The 23632-nt window shown below is 35.9% G+C and overlaps 1 protein-coding gene across 6 annotated transcripts in view; it reads right to left on the bottom strand.

The window, feature by feature from the left end:
- Nucleotides 1–23632, bottom strand: part of SCAPER (S-phase cyclin A associated protein in the ER) — a 492749-nt gene that overhangs the window by 254211 nt on the left and 214906 nt on the right. For all 6 annotated transcript variants that reach the window (XM_067754830.1, XM_067754870.1, XM_067754881.1 and 3 more), the window contains exon 21: nucleotides 12948–13084. In XM_067754830.1, the coding sequence (XP_067610931.1) occupies nucleotides 12948–13084 (137 nt within the window). The remainder of the gene's footprint in view (nucleotides 1–12947; nucleotides 13085–23632) is intronic.

Raw genomic sequence — 23632 nt, 5'->3', positions numbered from 1 at the left:
AAATCTATTGCATTCCTATACACTAATGATGAAAAATCTGAAAAAGAAATTAAGAAAACACTCCCATTTACCACTGCAACAAAAATAATAAAATACCTAGGAATAAATCTGCTCTGATCTTTATTATTTCCTTCTTTCTACTAACTTTGGCCCTCATTTCTTCTTCTCTTTCTAGTTGCTCTAGGTGTAAAGTTAGATTATTTATTGGAGATTTTTCTTGAGCTAGGTATCTCTATAAATTCCCTGTTAGAACTACTTTTGATGCAACCCATAGGTTTTCAAAGGTTGTTTATCCATTTTCATTTATCTCAAGGGACTGATATTTTTTTGACTTTCTCTTTGATTTCTTTGTTGACCCATTGATTAGTTAGTTTCATGTTGTTTAGTCTCCATGTGTGTGGGTTTTTTTTCAGTTTTCTTCTTGTAGTTGATTTCCAGTTTCATACCATGGTGGTCAGAAAATGTTTTAAATGATTTCAATCTTCTTAAATTCAATGAGACTTGTTTTGTGCCCTAGCATGTGATCCATCCTAGAGAATGTTTCATGTGCACTTGAGAAGAATGTAAATTCTGCAGTCTTGGGATGGAATGGTTATACATATCTGTTAAGTCTATCTGGTCTAATGTGTTGTTTAAGGCCAGTGCCCCCTTACTGATTTTCTGTTTTGATGATCTATCCATGGCCAAATTGGGGTATTGAAGTCATATGCTATTAATGTATTGCTATCAATCTGTTTTTTACATCTATTAATATTTGCTTTATATATTTAATATAGGTGCTCCTATGTTGGGTGCATAAATATTTACAGATGAATAGACAACAGTGAGATGGTAGACTTAAAACAACCCCAGCAGTAATTTCATTAAATGTAAATTAATTAAAAACTGCAAAAAATAGACACTGTTACACTGGATAAAAAGGGAAGATTAAATCATATGAAAATTATAGGAGATGCTCAAAATATATAAAAAGACACTGGTTACGTTTAAAACTAAAAGACTTGGAAATATTTATCATGTAAATAGTAAGTGGAAATGGTAATTATTAGCAAAAGTGGACTTCAGCATAAGGGACAGAAAAAGTGGACTTCAGCATAAGGGATAGTACCAGATATAAAGAAGGACACTTTATAATGGTAATGTGATCAATTTGTCAAGAAGATAAAATAATACTAAATTTGTATATATCTAGCAATAAAGCTTCAAAATTTGAAGCAAAACTGGAAAAAACTAACATGAGAAATAGATAAATCCACATTTACATTTAGAAATGTTAATATTCTTTTTTATGTAACTGATACAAGATGAAATGGACAATACCAGAGATAAAATACAGATTTTAACAACACTATCAAGGAAACACACCTAAGTGACACTACAGAAAATGCACTTACCACAAGCAAAATATACACGCTTTTCAAGTAAACATGCAGCATTGACCAAGACAGACCAGATGCTGAAGATAAAAGTCTCAATAAATTTAAAGGAATTGAAATTGTGTGCAGTAGCATCTCTGACCACAGGAAAAAAAGGCAAAAAGATACATGAAAAGTTGCCAATTATTTGGAAAGTAAGCAATACATTTCTAAGTAGCCAATGGGTCAGTGAAACTGAAAAATATTTTGAACTGAATGAAAATTAAGACACAACATCGAAAATACTGGAATACAGTTTAAGCAGGGCTTAGAGGAAATTTTATAGGTGTAATTTCAAATATTAGAAAAGAAGAGAGGTTTCAAGTCAGTAATCTAAGCTTCCACCTTAGGAATTTAGGAGAAGAGGCAAAATAAATATAGAGTAAAGACAGGTAAAAATAATAAAGTACATAAATCAATAAAATAGAAAACAAAAAAGTAGAGAAAAATCAATGACTGCAAAAGTTCATTCTTGAAAAGATTAATAAAACTGATAAATTCCTGGACAGAGCGACCAAAGGAAAAAAACAATTACAACTTTTAGGAATGAAAAAGTGTATGTCACTACAATCCATACAGGCTTAATAAAATATGGGAATTTTTTTTAAACTAGTTTTTAGAGCAGATTTAGGATCACAGTAAAATTGAAAGTTACAGAGATTTCCTATACACCTACTGCCCTGAACATGCATAGCTTCCTGCATGATCAATATCGTCAACATGCATAGCTTCCTGCATGATCAGTGATAATGGCCATTCTGACCAGTGTGAGGTGATATCTCACTGTAGTTTTGATTTGCATTTCTCTAATAATTAGCGATGTAGAGCATCTTTTCATGTGTGTATTAGCCATATGTATTTCTTCTTTGGAGAAACGTATATTTAGGCCTTCTGCCTATTTTTCGATTGAGTTGTTTGTTTTTTTCTTATTGAGTTGTATGAGCTGTTTGTATATTTTAGAAATTAAGCCCTTGTTGCTAGCATCTATATGGAAAAATAAACTTGGACCAATGCTTCCTATCATACTCACTAATTTATTTGAGATGGATCATAAATCTAAATGCCAAAGCTAAAATTACAAGGCTTCTAGAAAAAAAATATGGAGGCTTTTTTAACCTCTGGTCAGACAAAAACCTCTTAGAACCCAGAAAGCATAAGAACAAAAAAGAACATATTGATTGGGGGACGAGGGGAAGATGGCGGAACAGTAAGATGCAGAGATCATCTTCCTCCCCACAGATACACCAGAAATACATCTACATGTGGAACAACTCCTACAGAACACCTACTGAATGCTGGCAGAAGACCTCAGACCTCCCAAAAGGCAAGAAACTCCCCACATACCTGGGTAGGGCAAAAGAAAAAAGAAAAAACAGAGACAAAAGGATAGGGACGGGACCTGCACCAGTGGGAGGGAGCTGTGAAGGAGGAAAGGTTACCACACACTAGGAAGCCCCTTCGCGGATGGAGACTGTGGGTGGCGGAGCGGAAAGCTTCAGAGCCACGGAGGAGAGCACAGCAACAGGGGTGCGGAAAACAAAGCGGGGAGATTCCCGCACAGAGGATCAGTGCTGACCGGCACTCACCAGCCCGAGAGGCCTGTCTGCTCACCCGCTGGGGCAGGTGGGGCTGGGAGCTGAGGCTCGGGCTTCGGTCGGAGCGCAGGGAGAGGACTGGGGTTGGCGGCGTGAACACAGCCTGCAGGGGGTTAGTGCACCACCACTAGCCAGGAGGGAGTCTGGAGAAAAGTCTGGACCTGCTAAAGAGGGAAGGGACTTTTTCTTCCCTCTTTGTTTCCTGGTGTGCGAGGAGAGGGGATTAAGAGCACTGCTTAAAGGAGCTCCAGAGACAGGCACGAGCTGCAGCTAAAAGCACGGACCCCAGAGACGGGCATGAGAAGTTAAGGCTGCTGCTGCCGCCACAGAGAAGCCTGTATGCGAGCACAGGTCCCTATCCACACCCCCCTTCCGGGGAGTCTGTGCAGCCCTCCACGGCCAGGGTCCCGGGATCCAGGGACAACTTGTCTGGGAGAACGCACGGTGCGCCTCAGACTGGTGCAACGTCACGCCGGCCTCTGCCACCACAGGCTCACCCCTCACTCCGTGCCCCTCCGTCCCCACAGCCTGAGTGAGCCAGAGTACCCGAAGCAGCTGCTCCTTTAACCCTGTCCTGTCTGAGTGAAGAACAGACGCCCTCCGGTGATCTACACTAAGAGGCGGGGCCAAATCCAAAGCTGAGCCCCTGGCAGCTGTGAGAACAAAGAAGAGAAAGGGAAATCTCTCCCAGCAGCCTCAGAAGCAGTGGATTAAAGCTCCACAATCAACTTGATGTACCCTGCATCTGTGGAATACATGAAGAGACAACGAATCATCCCAAACTGAGGAGGTGGACTTTGAGAGCAAGATTTATGATTTTTTCCCCTTTTCCACATTTTGTGAGTGTGTATGTGTATGCTTCTGTGTGAGATTTTGTCTGTATAGCTTTGCTTCCACCATTTGTCCTAGGGTTTTAACCGTCCGTTTTTTTTTTTTTTTGGTTTTTTTGCTTTAAAAAAAAATTTCCTTTCTTTCTTAATATTTTTTATTTTAATATCTTTATTATATTTTATCTTATTTTATTTTACTTTATCTTCTTTCTTTTTTCCTTCCTTCCCTCCTTCCTTCCTCCCTCCCTCCTTTCTTTCTCCTTCTTTCTTTTTCTTTCTTTCTCTCTTTCTCTCTTTCTTTCTTTCTTCTTCTATTAATTCTTTCTTTCTACTTTTTCTCCCTTTATTTTCTAAGTCGTGTGGATGAAAGGCTCTTGGTGCTGCAGCCAGGAGTCAGTGCTCTGCCTCTGAGGTGGGAGAGCCAACTTCAGGACACTGGTCCACAAGAGACCTCCCAGCTCCACATAATATCAAACAGCGAAAATCTCCCAGAGATCTCCACCTCAACACCAGCACCCAGCTTCACTCAACGACCAGCAAGCTACAGTGCTGGACACCCTATGCCAAACAACTAGCAAGACAGGAAAACAACCCCACCCATTAGCAGAGAGGCTGCCTAAAATCATAATAAGTCCACAGACACCCCAAAACACACCACCAGATGTGGACCTGCCCACCAGAAAGACAAGATCCAGCCTCACTCACCAGAACCCAGGCACTAGCCCCCTCCACCAGGAAGCCTACACAACCCACTGAAGCAACCTTAGCCACTGGGAACAGACACCAAAAACAAGACAGAACTACAAACCTGCAGCCTGCAAAAAGGAGACCCCAAACACAGTAAGATAAGCAAAATAAGAAGACAGAAAAACACACAGCAGATGAAGGAGCAAGATAAAAACCCATCAGACCTAACAAATGAAGAGGAAATAGGCAGTCTACCTGAAAAAAAATTCAGAGTAATGATAGTAGAGATGATCCAAAATACTGGAAATAGAATAGAGAAAATGCAAGAAACATTTAACAAGGACCTAGAAGAACTAAAGATGAAACATACAATGATGAACAACACAATAAATGAAATTAAAAATACACTAGATGGGACCAATAGCAGAATAACTGAGGCAGAAGAATGGATAAGTGACCTGGAAGATAAAATAGTGGAAAAAACGACTGCAGAGCAGAATAAAGAACAAAGAATGAAAAGAACTGAGGACAGTCTCAGAGACCTCTGGAATAACATTAAGCACACCAACATTCGAATTATAGGGGTTCCAGAAGAAGAAGAGAAAAAGAAAGTGACTAAGAAAATAATTGAAGAGATTATACTTGAAAACCTCCCTAATATGGGAAAGGAAATAGTTAAGTCCAGGAGGCACAGAGAGTCCCATACAGGATAATCCAAGGAGAAATATGCCAAGACACATATTAATCAAACTGTCAAAAATTAAAAACAAAGAAAACATATTAAAAGCAGCAAGGAAAAACAACAAATAACACACAAGGGAATCCATATAAGGTTAACAGCTGATCTTTCAGCAGAAACTCTGCAAGCCAGAAAGGATTGGCAGAACATATTTAAAGTGATGAAGGAGAAAAACCTGCAACCAAGATTACTCTACCCAGCAAAGATCTCATTCAGATTCGATGGAGAAATTAAAACCTTTACAGACAAGCAAAAGCTGAGAGAGTTCAGCACCACCAAACCAGCTTTACAACAAATGCTGAAGGAACTTCTCTAGGCAAGAAACACAAGAGAAGGAAAAGACCTACAAAAACAAACCCAAAACAATTAAGAAAATGGGAATAGGAACATACATATCGATAATTACCTTAAATGTAAATGGATTAAATGCTCCCACCAAAAGACACAGACTGGCTGAATGGATACAAAAACAAGACCCATATATATGCTGTCTACAAGAGACCCACTTCAGACCTAGAGACACATACAAACTGAAAGTAAGGGGATGGAAAAAGATATTCCATGCAAATGGAAACCAAAAGAAAGCTGGAGTAGCAATTCTCATATCAGACAAAATAGACTTCAAAATAAAGACTATTACAAGAGACAAAGAAGGACACTACATAATTCTCAAGGGATCGATCCAAGAAGAAGATATAACAATTGTAAAGATTTATGCACCCAACATAGTAGCATCGCAATACATAAGGCAAATACTAACAGCCATAAAAGAAGAAATCGAGAGTAACACGTTCATAGTAGGCGACTCTAACACCCCACTTTCACCAATGGACAGATCATCAAAAATGAAAACAAATAAGGAAAAACAAGCTTTGAATGATACATTAAACAAGATGCACTTAATTGATATTTATAGGACATTCCATCCAAAAACAACAGAATACACATTTTTCTCAAGTGATCACGCAACATTCTCCAGGATAGATCATATCTTGGGTCACAAATCAAGCCTTCGTAAATTTAAGAAAATTGAAATTGTACCAAGTATCTTTTCGAACCACAGTGCTATGAGACTACATATCAATTACAGGAAAAGATCTGTAAAAAATACCAACACATGGAGGCTAAACAATACACTACTTAGTAACGAAGTGATCACTGAAGAAATGAAAGAGGAAATCAAAAAATACCTAGAAACAAATGACAATGGAGACAGGATGACCCAAAACCTATGGGATGCAGCAAAAGCAGTTCTAAGAGGAAAGTTTATAGCAATACAATCCTACCTTAAGAAACAGGAAACATCTCGAATAAACAACCTAACTTTGCACCTAAAGAAATCAGAGAAAGAAGAACAAAAATACCCCAAAGTTAGCAGAAGAAAAGAAATCATAAAAATCAGATCAGAAATAAATGAAAAAGATATGAAGAAAACGATAGCAAAGATCAATAAAACTAAAAGCTGGTTCTTTGAAAGTATAAACGAAATTGATAAACCATTAGCCAGACTCATCAAGAAAAAAAGGGAGAAGACTGAAATCAATAGAATTAGAAATGAAAAAGGAGAAGTAACAACTGACACTGCAGAAATACAAAAGGTCGTGAGAGATTACTACAAGCAACTCTATGCCAATAAAATGGACAACCTGGAAGAAATGGACAAATTCTTAGAAATGCACAACCTGCCAAGACTGAATCAGGAGGAAATAGAAAATATGAACAGACCAATCACAAGCACTGAAATTGAAACTGTGATTAAAAATCTTCCAACAAACAAAAGCCCAGGACCAGATAGCTTCACAGGCGAATTCTATCAAACATTTAGAGAAGAGCTAACACCTATCCTTCTCAAATTCTTCCAAAATATAGCAGAGGGAGGAACACTCCCAAACTCATTCTACGAGGCCACCATCACCTTGATACCAAAACCAGACAAGGATGTCACAAAGAAAGAAAACTACAGGCCAATATCACTGATGAACATAGATGCAAAGATCCTCAATAAAATACTAGCAAAAAGAATCCAACAGCACATTAAAAGGATCATACACCATGATCAAGTGGGGTTTATTCCAGGAATGCAAGGATTCTTCAATATACGCAAATCAATCAATGTGATAAACCATATTAACAAATTGAAGGGGAAAAACCATATGATCATCTCAATAGATGCAGAGAAAGCTTCCGACAAAATTCAACACCGATTTATGATAAAAACCCTGGAGAAAGTAGGCATAGAGGGAACTTTCCTCACCATAATAAAGGCCATATATGACAAACCCACAGCCAACATCGTCCTCAATGGTGAAAAACTGAAAGCATTTCCACTAAGATCAGGAACAAGACAAGGTTGCCCACTCTCACCACTCTTATTCAACATAGTTTTGGAAGTTTTAGCCACAGCAATCAGAAAAGAAAAGGAAATAAAAGGAATCCAAATCGAAAAGAAGTAAAGCTGTCACTGTTTGCAGATGACATGATACTATACATAGAGAATCCTAAAGATGCTACCAGAAAACTACTAGAGCTAATCAATGAATTTGGTAAAGTAGCAGGATACAAAATTAATACACAGAAATCTCTGGCATTGTTATACACTAATGATGAAAAATCTCAAGTGAAATTAAGAAAACACTCCCATTTACCATTGCAACAAAAAGAATAAAATATCTAGGAATATACCTACCTAAGGAGACAAAAGAACTATATGCAGAAAATTATAAGACACTGATGAAAGAAATTAAAGATGATACAAATAGATGGAGAGATATACCATGTTCTTGGATTGGAAGAATCAACATTGTGAAAATGACTCTACTACCCAAAGCAATCTACAGATTCAATGCAATCCCTATCAAACTACCACTGGCATTTTTCACAGAAATAGAACAAAAAATTTCACAATTTGTATGGAAACACAAAAGACCCTGAATAGCCAAAGCAATCTTGAGAACGAAAAATGGAGCTGGAGGAATCAGGCTCCCTGACTTCAGACTATACTACAAAGCTACAGTAATCAAGAGAGTATGGTCCTGGCACTAAAACAGATAGATAGATCAATGGAACAGGATAGAAAGCCCAGAGATAAACCCACGCACATATGGTCACCTTATCTTTGATAAAGGAGGCAGGAATGTACAGTGGAGAAAGGACAGCCTCTTCAATAAGTGGTGCTGGGAAAACTGGACAGGTACATGTAAAAGTATGAGATTAGATCACTCCCTAACACCATACACAAAAATAAGCTCAAAATGGATTAAAGACCTAAATGTAAGGCCAGAAACTATCAAATTCTTAGAGGAAAACACAGGTAGAACACTCTATGACATAAATCACAGCAAGATCCTTTTTGACCCACCTCCTTAGAGAAATGGAAATAAAAACAAAAATAAACAAATGGGACCTAATGAAACTTCAAAGTTTTGCACAGCAAAGGAAACCATAAACAAGACCAAAAGACTACCCTCAGAATGGGAGAAAATATTTGCAAATGAAGCAACTGACAAAGGATTAATCTCCAAAATTTATAAGCAGCTCATGCAGCTCAATAACAGAAAAACAAACAACCCAATCCAAAAATGGGCAGAAGACCTAAATAGACATTTCTCCAAAGAAGACATACAGACTGCCAACAAACACATGAAAGAATGCTGAACATCACTAATCATTAGAGAAATGCAAATCAAAATTACAATGAGATATCATCTCACACCAGTCAGAATGCCCATCATCAAAAAATGTAGAAACAATAAATGCTGGAGAGGGTGTGGAGAAAAGGGAACACTCTTGCAGTGCTGGTGGGCTAGTGAATTGGTACAGCCACTATGGAGAACAGTATGGAGGTTCCTTAAAAAACTACAAATAGAAATACCATATGACCCAGCAATCCCACTACTGGGCATATACCCTGAGAAAACCATAATTCAAATAGAGTCATGTACCAAAATGTTCATTGCAGCTCTATTTACAATAGCCTGGAGATCGAAACAACCTAAGTGTCCATCATCGGTTGAATGGATAAAGAAGATGTGGCACATATATACAATGGAATATTACTCAGCCTTAAAAAGAAACAAAATTGAGCTATTTGTAATGAGGTAGATGCACCTAGAGTCTGTCATACAGAGTGAAGTAAGTCAGAAAAAGAAAGACAAATACCGTATGCTAACACATATATATGGAATTTTAGGGGAAAAAAATGTCATGAAGAACCTAGGGGTACGAGAGGAATAAAGACACAGGCCTACTAGACAATGGACTTGAGGATATGCGGAGGGGGTAGGGTAAGCTGTGACAAAGCGAGAGAGAGGCATGGACATATATACACTACCAAATGTAAGGTAGATAGCTAGTGGGAAGCAGCCGCATAGCACAGGAAGATTAACTTGGTGTTTTGTGACTGCCTGGAGGGGTGGGATAGGGAGGGTGGGAGGGAGGGAGACGCAAGAGGGAAGAGATATGGGAACAAATCTGATATGTATAACTGATTCACTTTTTTATAAAACAGAAACTAACACACCATTGTAAAGCAATTATACTCCAATAAAGATGTTAAAAAAAGAACATATTGATAAAATAGACCATCACAATTAAAGAACTTTTGCTTATTAAAAGCTATCAGTAACAAAATGTATAGGCAAGCTCCAGATTCAGAAAAAAATTCACAAGACACATATCTGACAAAGAACGTGTAGCTAGAATATATAAACAACTCAAAAATAAAGTGACAACTTTTAACATGTGCAAAAACCTTCAACAGACACATCATAAAGGAAGATATGAATGGTTAAAAAGCACATGGAAAGATACTCAATACATGTCATTAGTCACTAGGAAAATGCAAATTAGAATCACAATGAGATACCACTATGCTCACACTGGAATTAGGTTAAAATTTTCAAAACTCACAATACCAAGTACTGACAAATTGTTGAGCAACTGGAACTCCCACAGTTTTCTGATGGGAGTGTAAAACAGTACAAACACTGTGGAAAACAGTGTGGTATTATACTTTTAAGTATTTACCCAAGAGAAATTAAAATGTGTATACACCCAAAGACTTGATAGGAGCTTAATTTACAAATGCCAACAATTGGAAACCCAAATGTCTATCAACATATGAACAGATAAAAATTTGTGGGACATGCACACAATGGATATGTTCAGCAATGAAAAAGAACAAACTATATACATGCCACAACACAGATAAGTCTGAGAAACAGTATACAGTTGACCCTTGAACAACATGGCTTTTAACTATGTGGGTCTACTTATACATGGATTGTTTCCAATAGTAAATACTATAGTACTACACAATCCCCGGTTGGTTGAACCCATGGCTGTGGAAACATGGATACAGAGGAACTGCAGATACGGAGGACCAATAAGTTATACGTGGATTTTTTGACTGTATGGAGAGTCAGTGCCCCTAACCCTCTCATTGTTCAAGGATCAACTGTACTTAGTAAAAGAAGCCAGCCACAAAGGAATCTAATTTCATTTGTATGTATTTCTAGAACAGGAAAAACTAATCTATAATGATAGAAAGCAGATCAGTGGTTACCAAGCACCAGGAGTGGTGGAAGACTGACTGGAAAAGAGACACAAAGACACTCTGTGGAGTAATGGAAGTGTTCTAAACTTTGACAGGAGTATGGCTTACGTGAGTATCTAGATTTGGCAAAACTAAACATCTGTACATTAGAGATCTCTACTTTCACTTAAATAAATCATACTGCAATGAAAAAAAAAGTCTATAGATACAGATAAGTATGCATAAAAAGGATATATATGCCAAAATATTAGTATCAGAATTATAGTTTTTTTCCTATAACTTAAAGATTTTCTTTAATAAACTAGCATTATTACTATATATATTATATATATTACTATATTATATTAATATATATATGTGTGTGTGTGTGTGTGTGTGTGTGTATATATATATATATATATATATATATATATATATAAAACTATACTATACTTCCCTGAAGGACCTCACTGAAAAGGTGACATTTGAGCAAAGACCTGAAGGAGGTAAGGGAGCTAAGCTTTATACATAAAAGTAGGAAGAGCCATCCAGGAAGAGGAAAACTGAAGTACTGAAGTTTAAAAGCCCTGAGGTTTTGAGAAGAGAAGTGACATGATCTGACATTTTAACAGGTTCACTTTGGCTAGCATGTTTGGAATAGACAGTAAGGAGCCAAGGATAGAAACAAAGAAACTAGTCAGAGGAGTACAGCAATAATCCAGGTGAGATATGATGGAGGCTTGGTTGAAGGAGGAAGTAGTAATGCTAGAGAAAGACAGTCAAATTCTGAACATATTTTAAAGCAAAGCTAACATTATTTGCAGTTAGATTGGATGAGTAGTGTGGGAGAAAGAAAAAGGTCAAGGACAACTTCAAGGGTTTTGGCACACACAACTAGAACAGAGCACCTGGTCATTACAATAGGGAAGACTATGGGACAAGAACGGGTTTTTTTTCGGGAGGGGTGCTGCAGAGAAGAAAGCGGGAGCTTGTTGTTTGGACATACTAAGTTTGAGTAAAACTGGAGATATATAAAATTGGTAGTCATCAGCAAATGGAGAATACTTAAAGCCACAGAACTGGGTCAACTAGCCAAGGGAATGTGTACACAGAGGAAAAAAAAGAGAGGTCCAAAGAATGGACTCTACAGCATTTCAGGACCTCAGCAAGTTCTTAGCACAAACTAGAAATGAAGGTCAGTAATACCCTGAAGTATATACTGCAAAACTATTTTTAGAAACTTGGAGGAACTTCAAAAAATATAATCAAAAAAGCCTTTCCTATTCTTTGCCTGAATGAGTACTCTCAAGTTTTCACTGATGCTATAAGATGAAATCGACACCTTTTTAAATTACAATCTGAAATTGGAAACTATAGAGAGATAACCCCAGTTCACCATTATTCTAGACCTGTATTTCCGTAATCCCATGGGTGAAGCTTCTCTATCTTTCAAACCATTTGGGAATAAAGGTATAACAACATATTCAGACTACCTTCCTTCAAATAGCAAAGAACTATCTTCTAAGGAGGAACTACATTTGTGTCCTCGAACAAGACTCATCAGTCATCAGATGATGCTCAAAGCTTGTGAGGTAATGATATACTACACAGCTGTCTGATCCTCAGATATCACTTTGGAGGCAGATGATAAACTACAGATCTGACAACTCACTTTCCATTTCAAGATATTTCTTGAACTTTTTCTTGTTGTGACAGGCTACCAAATTGATTAAACCTAGTCATGGTATTTGACACTACAGCCAGCAGACTTCTATTTGTTGATTGCTATTGATTTTCTTTGATACTTCATTTAAAAATCAATAGTTGGAAAGAAAAATAGGCTTGGTTTACACATACTTAAACATACTGTTGTATGCTGAAGGAGGCACAAGTTTGGCAGGGCTTTGGCATCCAATTATAAGGAGAGCTCTTAACAGGTGAAAGCAAGGGCTTCAGATCAATATGCAGTTTTCTTTCTTAATCAAAGAAAGTGGCTATAAATTAGGCTCATCGGTGTTATTTTCAAGGCTTTCTTGAAGCAAACAAGTTTAAACTTTTTTGGCGGGGAGACAGGGTCTTCCTTGGATTTACATTAAAAAAGATACATCACTAAGAGTTTTTCTTAGTTTTTAAGGATATTTTTAGTACCTGAAGTTCATCCGGGCTTTTATCTTTTTGGCTTTTTTTTTGTTTTTTTGCCGCTCTTCTCCATCTTTCAAAGGCTCTGGTGGAGCTGCACTTTCAACCACAATGTCAATAATATACTTCTTTAAGGAAAGGTGCTCCTGCAAGATAAATAAATGAAATAATGGTGATGATGATGATGATTAAGAAATAACATAGCATTGATACAGACTACAGTGAGTATGAAAGAATATATAGATGAAAGTAAAAGTAATCTCTATGAAATACTGGTTTCAAAAATTGCTTGGGGAAAAATTGAAGAAACTGTTTTACTTGAGATTTTCATTGACTCACCAAACCTTTGCTGCACATCAATTGCACTACATGCTAAGGATACAGCGACATATCCCTGTGCCTTGCAACCCTACACTGCAGTAGGAGAGGTAAAATATGCACACAAATATATAATACCAAGCTTGAGAGTTAAGAGTGCTATAGGAGCTCAAAAGGGGAAACAAGATCACTGTTCACTCAGGGTAAAGAGGAAAGATTTTAAGAAGGAAGCACCACGTCTGCTATCCCTTGATTGAATTTGAACATATGGATATTGGGGATGTGTGTATTTGTTTGGGCTGGTAGTTGGTAAAGGTGGCAGGAAGGAGAAAGGAAAAGGGCATCTCAGAAAACAGGCAGAGATGAGAAAGTGGAAGGTGGTAACTGGCAGCAGAAGTTGGCCCCAGTGCCCTCCTTAGCCATCTTGGATTTTACGGCTCATCACTGTAATCACTCCCTTGCATGTACACAACTCGCTTGCCCCTCTGTTCTTCTTTCATACTTGCATGGAAAAATCCTAACCCTAAATCCAACTCTTTCCCTACTCTGTACCCATAACTGAGCAGATTAATATGGCTATAATTACAAACCATGTTGACTACTCTAACTTTAAATTTATGACATTGCACCTCAAATGGGCTCCAGTATTGCCAGGCAATCAAGCAACCTTAATCTACCCACATTCTTCTTCCTAGAAATTATTTTAGACCCTCTCCTTAAATTTCCAACACCATTAGCACTGTAGATCACTTCTTCCTCCCTGACACTCTTTCTTCACTAGGTTACTAGACATCACATTGTCCTCCTAACTCCAGCTGTACCTTCTACGTTTTCCTTGCTAGATCCTTTTCCTCTTCTTGACTGGTAAATGTTAAACATCTCAGACCTATCTTCAGATCCTCCCTCTTCTCTATTCAAACTTATCCATCAAGTGCAGTGACTTGAAACATTATTCACACAGGCAATTCCCAAATTTTTATCCCTAGTCCAGACCTCTCCCCTGAACTCCATTCCTATATCAAACTGTCTCCTGAAAATCTCCACTTAAGTAGAATATTTCCACCATAAGAATTTCCAAAATAATATTCTACAACAAAACTCTTACGCTCCCAATATAAATTGCTCTTAGAGTGTTCAGTAAATGGTCCCACTATTTGTACAATTGCTCACATCTAATACACTAGTAACTCCTATCAGCTCTACTTTCAAATATACCCATATTAATCCCAATCCAACCACTTCTCCCCACCACATCACCTAGTCTAAGGCATCATCAGCTCTCATCCATATTATCGCAATAGCCTCTTAAATGTTCTTGCAGCTTCTATGATCTCCAAATCTTTCCTTTACAAAATCAGCGACTTTTAAAAATATAAATCACATCATATCATTCCTCTTATCAAAATCTTGAGTTCTCATCACATTTAGGGTCAAATCCAAAGTCCTTACCATGGCCTACTAAGCCCCCACATCATCAACCTCTCTCACCTCATCTTACACTACTCTCTCCTTTGTTCACTCCTTTCTATCCACAGTGGAGTGGTTGCTGTTGTTCCCCACATTCATCAGGAATGGTACTGCATCAGGACTCTTGTTTCCTTAGCCAAGAATATTCTTCTCCAAGTACTTGCATAGTCTCAGGTAAAATGAACACCCAGTCTTAAGTAACACCTTCTATTATTTGCCATCTTCTTATTTTGTTTATTTTTCTTCATAGGACTTGTCTAATATTAGTGCCTAACATCAATATTCATTTGCAATCTCCTGCACTAGAATATAAGTTTCATGAGGGCACTGACTTCGTTTTGCTCAGTGATGTTTCAGTGTCTGGTACTGTGCCTGGCATATGGTAGGCACTCAATAAGTAAATGTTAAATGAATGATGAGAAGAGGGTGAGGTAATAAGATCTAAAATAGTATTTGTGGTCAAATGAATGAAGGTGGTCAAAATGTACAAACTTCCAGTTATAAGATAAATAAATCATGGGAATGTAATGTACAACATAGTGACTATAGTTAACAATACTGTATTGTATATTTGAAAGTTGCTAAGAGAATAGATCCTGAAAGTTCTCATCACAAGAAAAAAAAATGTTAACTATGTGTGGTGACAGACTTTAACTAAACTTATATGGTAGGTTTACATTTCATACACTATATACATCAAACATTATGTTGTACACCTAAAACTAACACAAATGTTCTGCCAATTATATCTCAATTAAAAAAAGACAAAAATAGTATTTATGAGGGTTTATTCTACAACATATATTGAGGTAAGTACTTTACGTACGATCATTTAGTCCTTTATACTAAAAGGTATATATTGTTATTATTCCCATCTTAACTATGAGGAAACAAACACAGAATCAAATAACTTTTCTGAAGTTAAAAGGTCAAGATCATGACTAAGCAGCTTTGGAGGTAGTAGTGATAGAGCCTAAGTTTAAACCCAGACAGTATGATTATGGAGTCTGTATTCTTGACTAGTACCTTACATATATGGCTGGAAAATGAGTTTGAGTCATAGAGTTGTGCTCATTATGAAAATTTTATGCTTAGTGAAGTCAGAGAAAGACAAATCTTTTATGTTCTCTCTTATATGTGGAATCCAAAAAATAAAACAAATGGATATAACAAAACAGAAACACAGTCACAGAGAACAAACTAGTGGTTACCACTGGGGCGAGGGATGGGGAGGGACAAGACAATGGAAGGGGATTAAGAGGTACAAGCTACTAGTTATGAAATAAATAAGATACAAGGATGTAGTGTACAGCACAGGGAATGTAGATATATATATGTTATATAATATATAACTATAAATGGAGTATAATCTATGTAAATATTGAATCACTGTGTTGTACAACTGACACTAATATAAGATTGTAAATCAACCATACTTCAATAAAAAAGAAACTTTTCAATTCATAAACCTACCAAAAAAGCAAAACAGAAACTCCACAACCAAAGGCAGAAAATATTCTCTCAAATGCAGAAGCAATTATTTTCTTTATTTAATCATTTATTAAATACTTACTGTGACCAGCAAAGGGCTAAAGTGCATACATTATTTCCTAAAATCTTCACAACCCCATAGAACAGGTGGCAATATGTTTATATTTTACAGATATTTAACAAAGGCTCAAAGAGGTTCAATATTATGTCCATGATCACAAAACTCAAGTTCAAAACTACAACTGGCTGACTTCACAAGACCAACCTTTTTTACTACTCCACATTCCCTCCCGCTACACTGCTCACGTGGGCTGAGTCTCTGACATCTAATTTCTAACACTGCGTTAAGGAAAGGAAATCTTTTAAATGACGTCTTCAATTTTGTGAAAAGTTCAATTATACTACTTTCAGTTGTACATAAATGTTATTTACATATCTAATAGAATCCATTAAGTATTAATAGGATCCTTATTATGAAAATGCAGACATTATATAGAAAAATTTGGATTCTATCCAGAACAAAAAAATTGCATCTTTTAAAAAGACATTACATTTATATACACATTCACACATACAACACACATCATGCCCTCAAATTTATGTTAATTTTTTAAAAACCTCAAAACTAAAACCAAATGAGAATATATATTTTTGTTTGATTTAACTTTTTTCTTAATACAAAATCAACATGTTAATTATAGAAAATATGAATAAAACTAAGAAATAAAAATCTCCTATAATCTTAACACCTAAAAATAATTATTTGAGTATATCATCCAGACAGTTTTCTTCATATATATTTTTATTAAAATGGGCATACCTTTTATAATATTTTATAATCTGCTTTTTAAATTTAATATTGCAAATATATTCATACCATTAAATAATGTTCTAGAACATAATCTACTGATTATAGCAGTACACCTAATTTTACTAAATGCTTTTTTGTTAGATATTTGGATTTATTTTATGTATTCAATATAATAAATACCAGTGCAATAAATATTCCTATAGTTAAAATTTTAAACACAGAGTATATTATTCCTTTATGATCAAATCATAGAACTGAAATTCCTTGGTTACAGATTACACATATTTTTAAGGCTTTTCATATGTATTCCGAAACAACCAAAATGAGAATTAAGTCCCCACAAGTGATTTGCTAGTACCTAGTGTTTCGGTTTTCTTTTGTCTTTTTTTTTTTTGTAAATATGTCAATTTGTTAGCTGAAAAAGTGATATTAGTATGCTTAACCATTTGTTTGTATTTTGTCTTCTGTGATTTAAAATGTGTCTTTTGTCTGGCTTTCTATAGACACATTTCAAGGTTTTATAGATTTGCTTCTGGTGGTTTGCATTATGTTTTCACTTTCTGTAAGCAAGAGACCGCCTTTTGATGATAAAAGAAATGCATTGTTGGATGTGACACAGGATGATTAATAGTTATTTTTCCATTAAAACCATGAAGACTATACAGGAAGAAGGTTTTGAGACGGTTTCTGAAGATGGAGAGAATGTACAAAGGTTTTTCACACTGAGAAGTGGTTGAGAAAATTATGGTATATTTCTATGATGAAGTATTAGTCATTAAAACACTTATGAGAATTCTGAGAAAATGAAGGCAGTGGTAGCAATGTTTAAGATTCTCTCAGAATCATCATATAAATCAGAAAGAAAGATTAGATAGCAAAAACAAAACCCACAGAAAATATTTACAACAAAGTAAGTGACAAGGTATCCCCACAGCCTCCAAATAGAAGAGGGTGAGGACAAACTACCAATAGGTCAGCTGTGTTTCAGTGCCTTTGAAGGAGAAATCAGAGGGAAACAACAAGAGTGAATAATGAACTTGAGAGCAGAACTCTAAAAGGAACTGTTTTTCACTGGAGAGTTCTATAGGCCAATTTGCAAACAGCATCTAAAACTGAGAGGGGTTTCCCACTCAAATGGCAGGTGAGTAAAAGGTGCCTGCATTAAGAAGGTCTGAACAGTGTGGTGAAGGCTAGGCCCTATGAACTCTCGAAACTGAGCCAAGGAGAAACTGTTAAAAAACGAACTTAATTAAGCCAACTAGGGATAATTGAGACAAAGGGGGAAAAAGCCTCGATAAAAGCAGAGCAGGGAAACAGAATCAAGAAATATTAGATAGCAAGTCACTATCTTTTTCACAAAAACAATAGAAGAGGGAGCTCTAAGAAGTTAGAATAGGTACCCTGAGTCACAACTCATTATAAAAGTCTTATAAAACCAGTTCCACATAAAAATAAGCAATACAAAAGTATCAAGGTCAAATGTCAAACTTATTAAAAGAAAAAGAAAATAAGTAGAATAGCAACACTACAACAATGAAAACACACCAAAAAAATCCACAGAAAAGATAAAAATGCAACCTTCTATTTCAAAATAAACTAAAACAAATACAGAAAATGTTCTAACACAAATCGCCATCCTAAAACCTCAGCATTTAGGTCACAGAACTCAATGAAGACTGCAAAAGAAAATAAATCATTTAAGAAATGAAGATAAAACAGATGACAAGAGTGAATAAACACAACAAATAATGCCTCAGACAACTAAAAGATAAAAGGTAGAAAAAGACTTAAAGCAAAAGAAATAAAAATTATTTGAGAGTAAGTGGAAATACAGAAGATAGGGAAAGATGCAGCAAACTGAATAGGAGTGCCTGAAAAAGAAAATCAAACCAAGGGAACAAATCAAATATTAAAAACTATAATTCAAGAAAACTTTTCTGAAAAAGAATATAATTAAATATTGAAAGAGTACACCACATATCTGAAAATATTGACCCAGAGTGGCTAATACCAAGACATACTGTATTACAATTTCTAAAAATATAATTTATGAAAAAAATTAGATTATCATCAGCCCTTTTGACAGCAATATTTTATGCCAGAAGAAAATGAAGTACAGTAGTTCCCCCTTATCCTCGGTTTCACTTTCTGTGGTTTCAGTTACCTGTGGTCACCAAGGTCTGAAAATATTAAATGGAAAATTCCAGAAATAAACAATTCATAAGTTTAAAATTGTGTATTGTTCTGAGTAGTGTGATGAAGTCTCACACCAATCTGCTACATGGCCTGGATGTAAATCTTCCTTTGTCCAGTGTTTCCATGCTGCACCTACCCGTTAGTCACTTAGTAGCCATCTAGGTTATCAGATGGATTGTGGTACGGCAGTGCTTGTTTTTAAGTAATGCTATTTTACTTAATAATGGTTCCAAAGCACAGGAGTAGTGATACTGGCAATTCAGATATTCTCTTACTTGCCTAATTTATAAATTAAACTTTATCACAGGTATTTATGTATAGGAAAAAACAATACAGCTGACCCTTGAAAAACATGGGGGTTAGTGATACTAATTCCCATACAGTCAAAAATCTACATGTAATCTTACAGCTGGCCTTCCATGTTTGCAGATTCAACCAACCACAGATCACTTTATTGAAAATAATCCATGTATAAGTGGACTTGCATAGCTCAAACCCGTGTTGTTCAAGGATTAACTGTATATATAGTATTTGGTACTATCCATGGTTTCAGGCATCCACTAGGGTCTTGGAACATATCCTCCAAGGATGAGAGGGGACTACTGTAAGGTACTTAGTATTTTTTAAAGAAAGAAATGTGAGCTAAGGACTTTATATCCAGCAAAACCAACTTTCAAGTATGAAAAGCACAGATAAACTGTTATCAACATTTTAAAAAACCTCAGAGAATATTATTCTCATAAACCTTCCTGAAGAATCTACTACAGAACAAGCCTCAGAAAACCAACATGACTAGAGAGACACAGACATAAGACTCGTGGTAAACATTACACGTACACTTACAGAACTAAGACTACACTAGTGATTAAAAGGTAAAGAAATATAGTTATATAATGGCTATATGTCAGACTTTTCACAGAATTACTAATAAAAAAAGATGAGAATGGGGAAAACATGAAAAGAACACAAAAGGGCCTATAACACAGCTCTGACTCTGAAGGGGAGGGCATAACTTAGGGGATAACAGAGACAGAAGATGGATCTCTGAAAAACCACATGGCATAAAGCCTTGGGACTGCTTACCTCAGGACTGGCCACTTGGGATTGCTTACCTCAGGACTTTATTGTGAGAAATAAACTTCTATGTTCTTAAAACCACTGTATTTTTGTCACTATTACAGCAGATTAGTCTTTTCCCTAATTAATGCAATTATGTACAAAATTTTATAATAATTATATATATATCTTTGCATTTTTATATGTGTATACGTATGTGCATAAAATGACTATAAGAAAATAAGGCAATGGGAGGGAGGCTCAAGAGGGAGGGGATGTGGGGACATGTGTATGTATACGGCTGATTTGTTCTGTTGTGCAACAGAAACTAACACAGTATTGTGAAGCAATTATACTCCAATAAAGATCTATTTTAAAAAAAAAGGTAGAAAATTACTAAAAGTTGTCACTAGATGATTGTGATAGATTTTTAATTCTCTCATTTATAATAAGCATGTATAAGTAGATGGTAAATCATTTTAAAATAGTTCTTATGAGATGAAATCTGGAATTGACTTCAAAAAGAGTATTTGAGGAAAGTGAATGGAACGTCAATAAGGCAGGATAAGTTTATCATTGTTACAGCTGAGTAATGATTACATGGAGGCTTGTCATATTATTCTGACTACTATTATAAATGTTTTAAATTCTCCACAATAATCAGTTTAGAAAATCTTGTAACAAGAAATAATTTGTACACATGCATCTTAAAATTCTATGTCTTGCCAAAAGGAGTAAATGAAATCACAATATTCCTATATCTCAAGCATCTAAGAACTGGACTTAAAATGAAATTTACATGTTTGCACACTATTCAAGTGCTAAAAGTGTGTACTACAAGTTTGAAATCTATTGTAAGGACAGAAGGAGACAATATCCTGCAGAAAATAATCCTTAATGACATCCTTTCTTAAAACCCCAAGGAACTGCCTAAGGTAAGAAAAATACAGCAGTCTCATCTCCTTTTACCCGAAATGTTGCTTGCTTCAAGTTTTCTATAGTTCTGGTCATCCAAAAATAGAGCTTTTCAGAGACTGATAGTCCTGCCTCCATTCTATATGAACAACCAAATAGCTTCACAGCCCAGTCTACTTAATAATTAATAAATGTTCAGTTAAAAAAAAAAAAGAAACTGTAAGTAATTTACTTCTCCAACAATATTACTCTATAAATATATTCACACTGCAGTGAGATTTACAACAAAATATCAGCAGTAGGGAATTGACTCCATAAATTATGGTACATGAATTAATATGATACTATACAGATTTGTTTAGTTTCAAACAACAGTAATGATATTAGAAACATTCATTGTATAATGGTAAATAAAAATTCAGTAGATGCAAAAATCCTCAACAAAATACGAGCAAACAGAATCCAACAACACATTAAAAAGATCATACACCATGACCAAGTGGGATTTATCCCAGGGATGAAAGGATTCTTCAATATACGCAAATCAATCAATGTGATACACCATATTAACAAATTGAAGGATAAAAACCATATGATCATCTCAATAGATGCAGAAAAAGCTTTTGACAAAATTCAACACCCATTTGTGATAAAAACTCTCCAGAATGTGGGCATAGAGGGAATCTACCTCAACATAATAAAGGTCATATACAACAAACCCACAGGAAACGTCATTCTCAATGGTGAAAAACTGAAAGCACTTCCTCTAAGATCAGGAACAAGACAAGGATGTCCACTCTTGCCACTATTATTCAACATAGTTGTGGAAGTCCTAGCCACAGCAATCAGAGAAGAAAAAGAAATAAAAGGAATACAAATTGGAGAAGAAAAAGTAAAACTGTCACTGTTTGCAGATGACATGATACTATACAGACAGAATCCTAAAAATGCCACCAGAAAACAACTAGAGCTAATCAATGAATTTGGTAAAGTTGCAGGATACAAAATAAATGCACAGAAATCTCTTGCATTCCTATACACTAATGATGAAAAATCTGAAAGAGAAATTAAGGAAACACTCTCATTTACCACTGCAACAAAAAGAATACAATACCTAGGAATAAACCTACCTAGGGAGACAAAAGACCTGTATGCAGAAAACTATAAGACACTGATGAAAGAAATTAAAGATGATACCAACAGATGGAAAGATATACCACGTTCTTGGATTGGAAGAATCAATATTGTGAAAATGACTATACTACCCAAAGCAATCTACAGATTCAATGCAATACCTATCAAATTACCAATGGCATTTTTTACGGAGCTAGAACAGAAAATCTTAAAATTTGTATGGAGACACAAAAGACCCCAAACAGCCAAAGCAGTCTTGAGGGAAAACAACAGAGTTGGAGGAATCAGACTCCCTGACTTCAGACTATACTATAAAGCTACAGTAATCAAGACAATATGGTACTGGCACAAAAACAGAAGCATAGATCAATGGAACAAGATAGAAAGTCCAGAGATAAACCCACACACCCATGGTCAAGCAAGGATATACAATGGAGAAAATACAGTCTCTTCAATAAGTGGTGCTGGGAGAACTGGACAGCTACATGTAAAATGTAATTAGAACACTCCCTAACACCATACAGAAAAATAAACTCAAAATGGATTAGAGACATAAATATAATAATGGACACTATAAAAGTCTTAGAGGAAAACATAGGAAGAACACTCTTTGACATAAATCACAGCAAGATCTTTTTTGATCCACCTCCTAGAGAAATGGAAATAAAAACAAAAATAAACAAATGGGGCCTAATGAAACTTAAAAACTTTTGCACAGCAAAGGAAACCATAAACAAGACGAAAAGACAACCCTCAGAATGGGAGAAAATATTTGCAAACGAAATAAAGGACAAAGGATTAATCTCCAAAATATATAACCAGCTCATGCAGCTCAATATTAAAAAAACAAACAACCCAATCCAAAAATGGGCAGAAGACCTAAATAGATATTTCTCCAAAGAAGGCATACAGATGGCCAAGAAGCACATGAAAAGCTGCTCAACATTACTAATTATTAGAGAAATGCAAATCAAAACTACAATGAGGTATCACCTCACACCAGTTAGAATGGGCATCATCAGAAAATCTACAAACAAGAAATGCTGGAGAGGGTGTGGAGAAAAAGGAACCCTCTTGCACTGTTGGTGGGAATGTAAATTGATACAGGCACTATGGAGAACAGTATGGAGGTTCCTTAAAAAACTACAAATAGAATTACCGTATGATCCAGCAATCCCACTACTGGGCATATACCCAGAGAAAACCATAATTCAAAAAGATACATGCACCCCAATGTTCACTGCAGCACTATTTACAATAGTCAGGTCATGGAAGCAACCTAAATGCCCATCGACAGATGAATGGA

The sequence above is a fragment of the Pseudorca crassidens genome, chromosome 1 (assembly GCF_039906515.1).
Source record: "Pseudorca crassidens isolate mPseCra1 chromosome 1, mPseCra1.hap1, whole genome shotgun sequence".
Taxonomy (NCBI): Eukaryota; Metazoa; Chordata; class Mammalia; order Artiodactyla; family Delphinidae; genus Pseudorca; species Pseudorca crassidens.
Note: the sequence above shows the minus strand (reverse complement) of the source record. Positions and strands in the feature narration are given on the sequence as shown.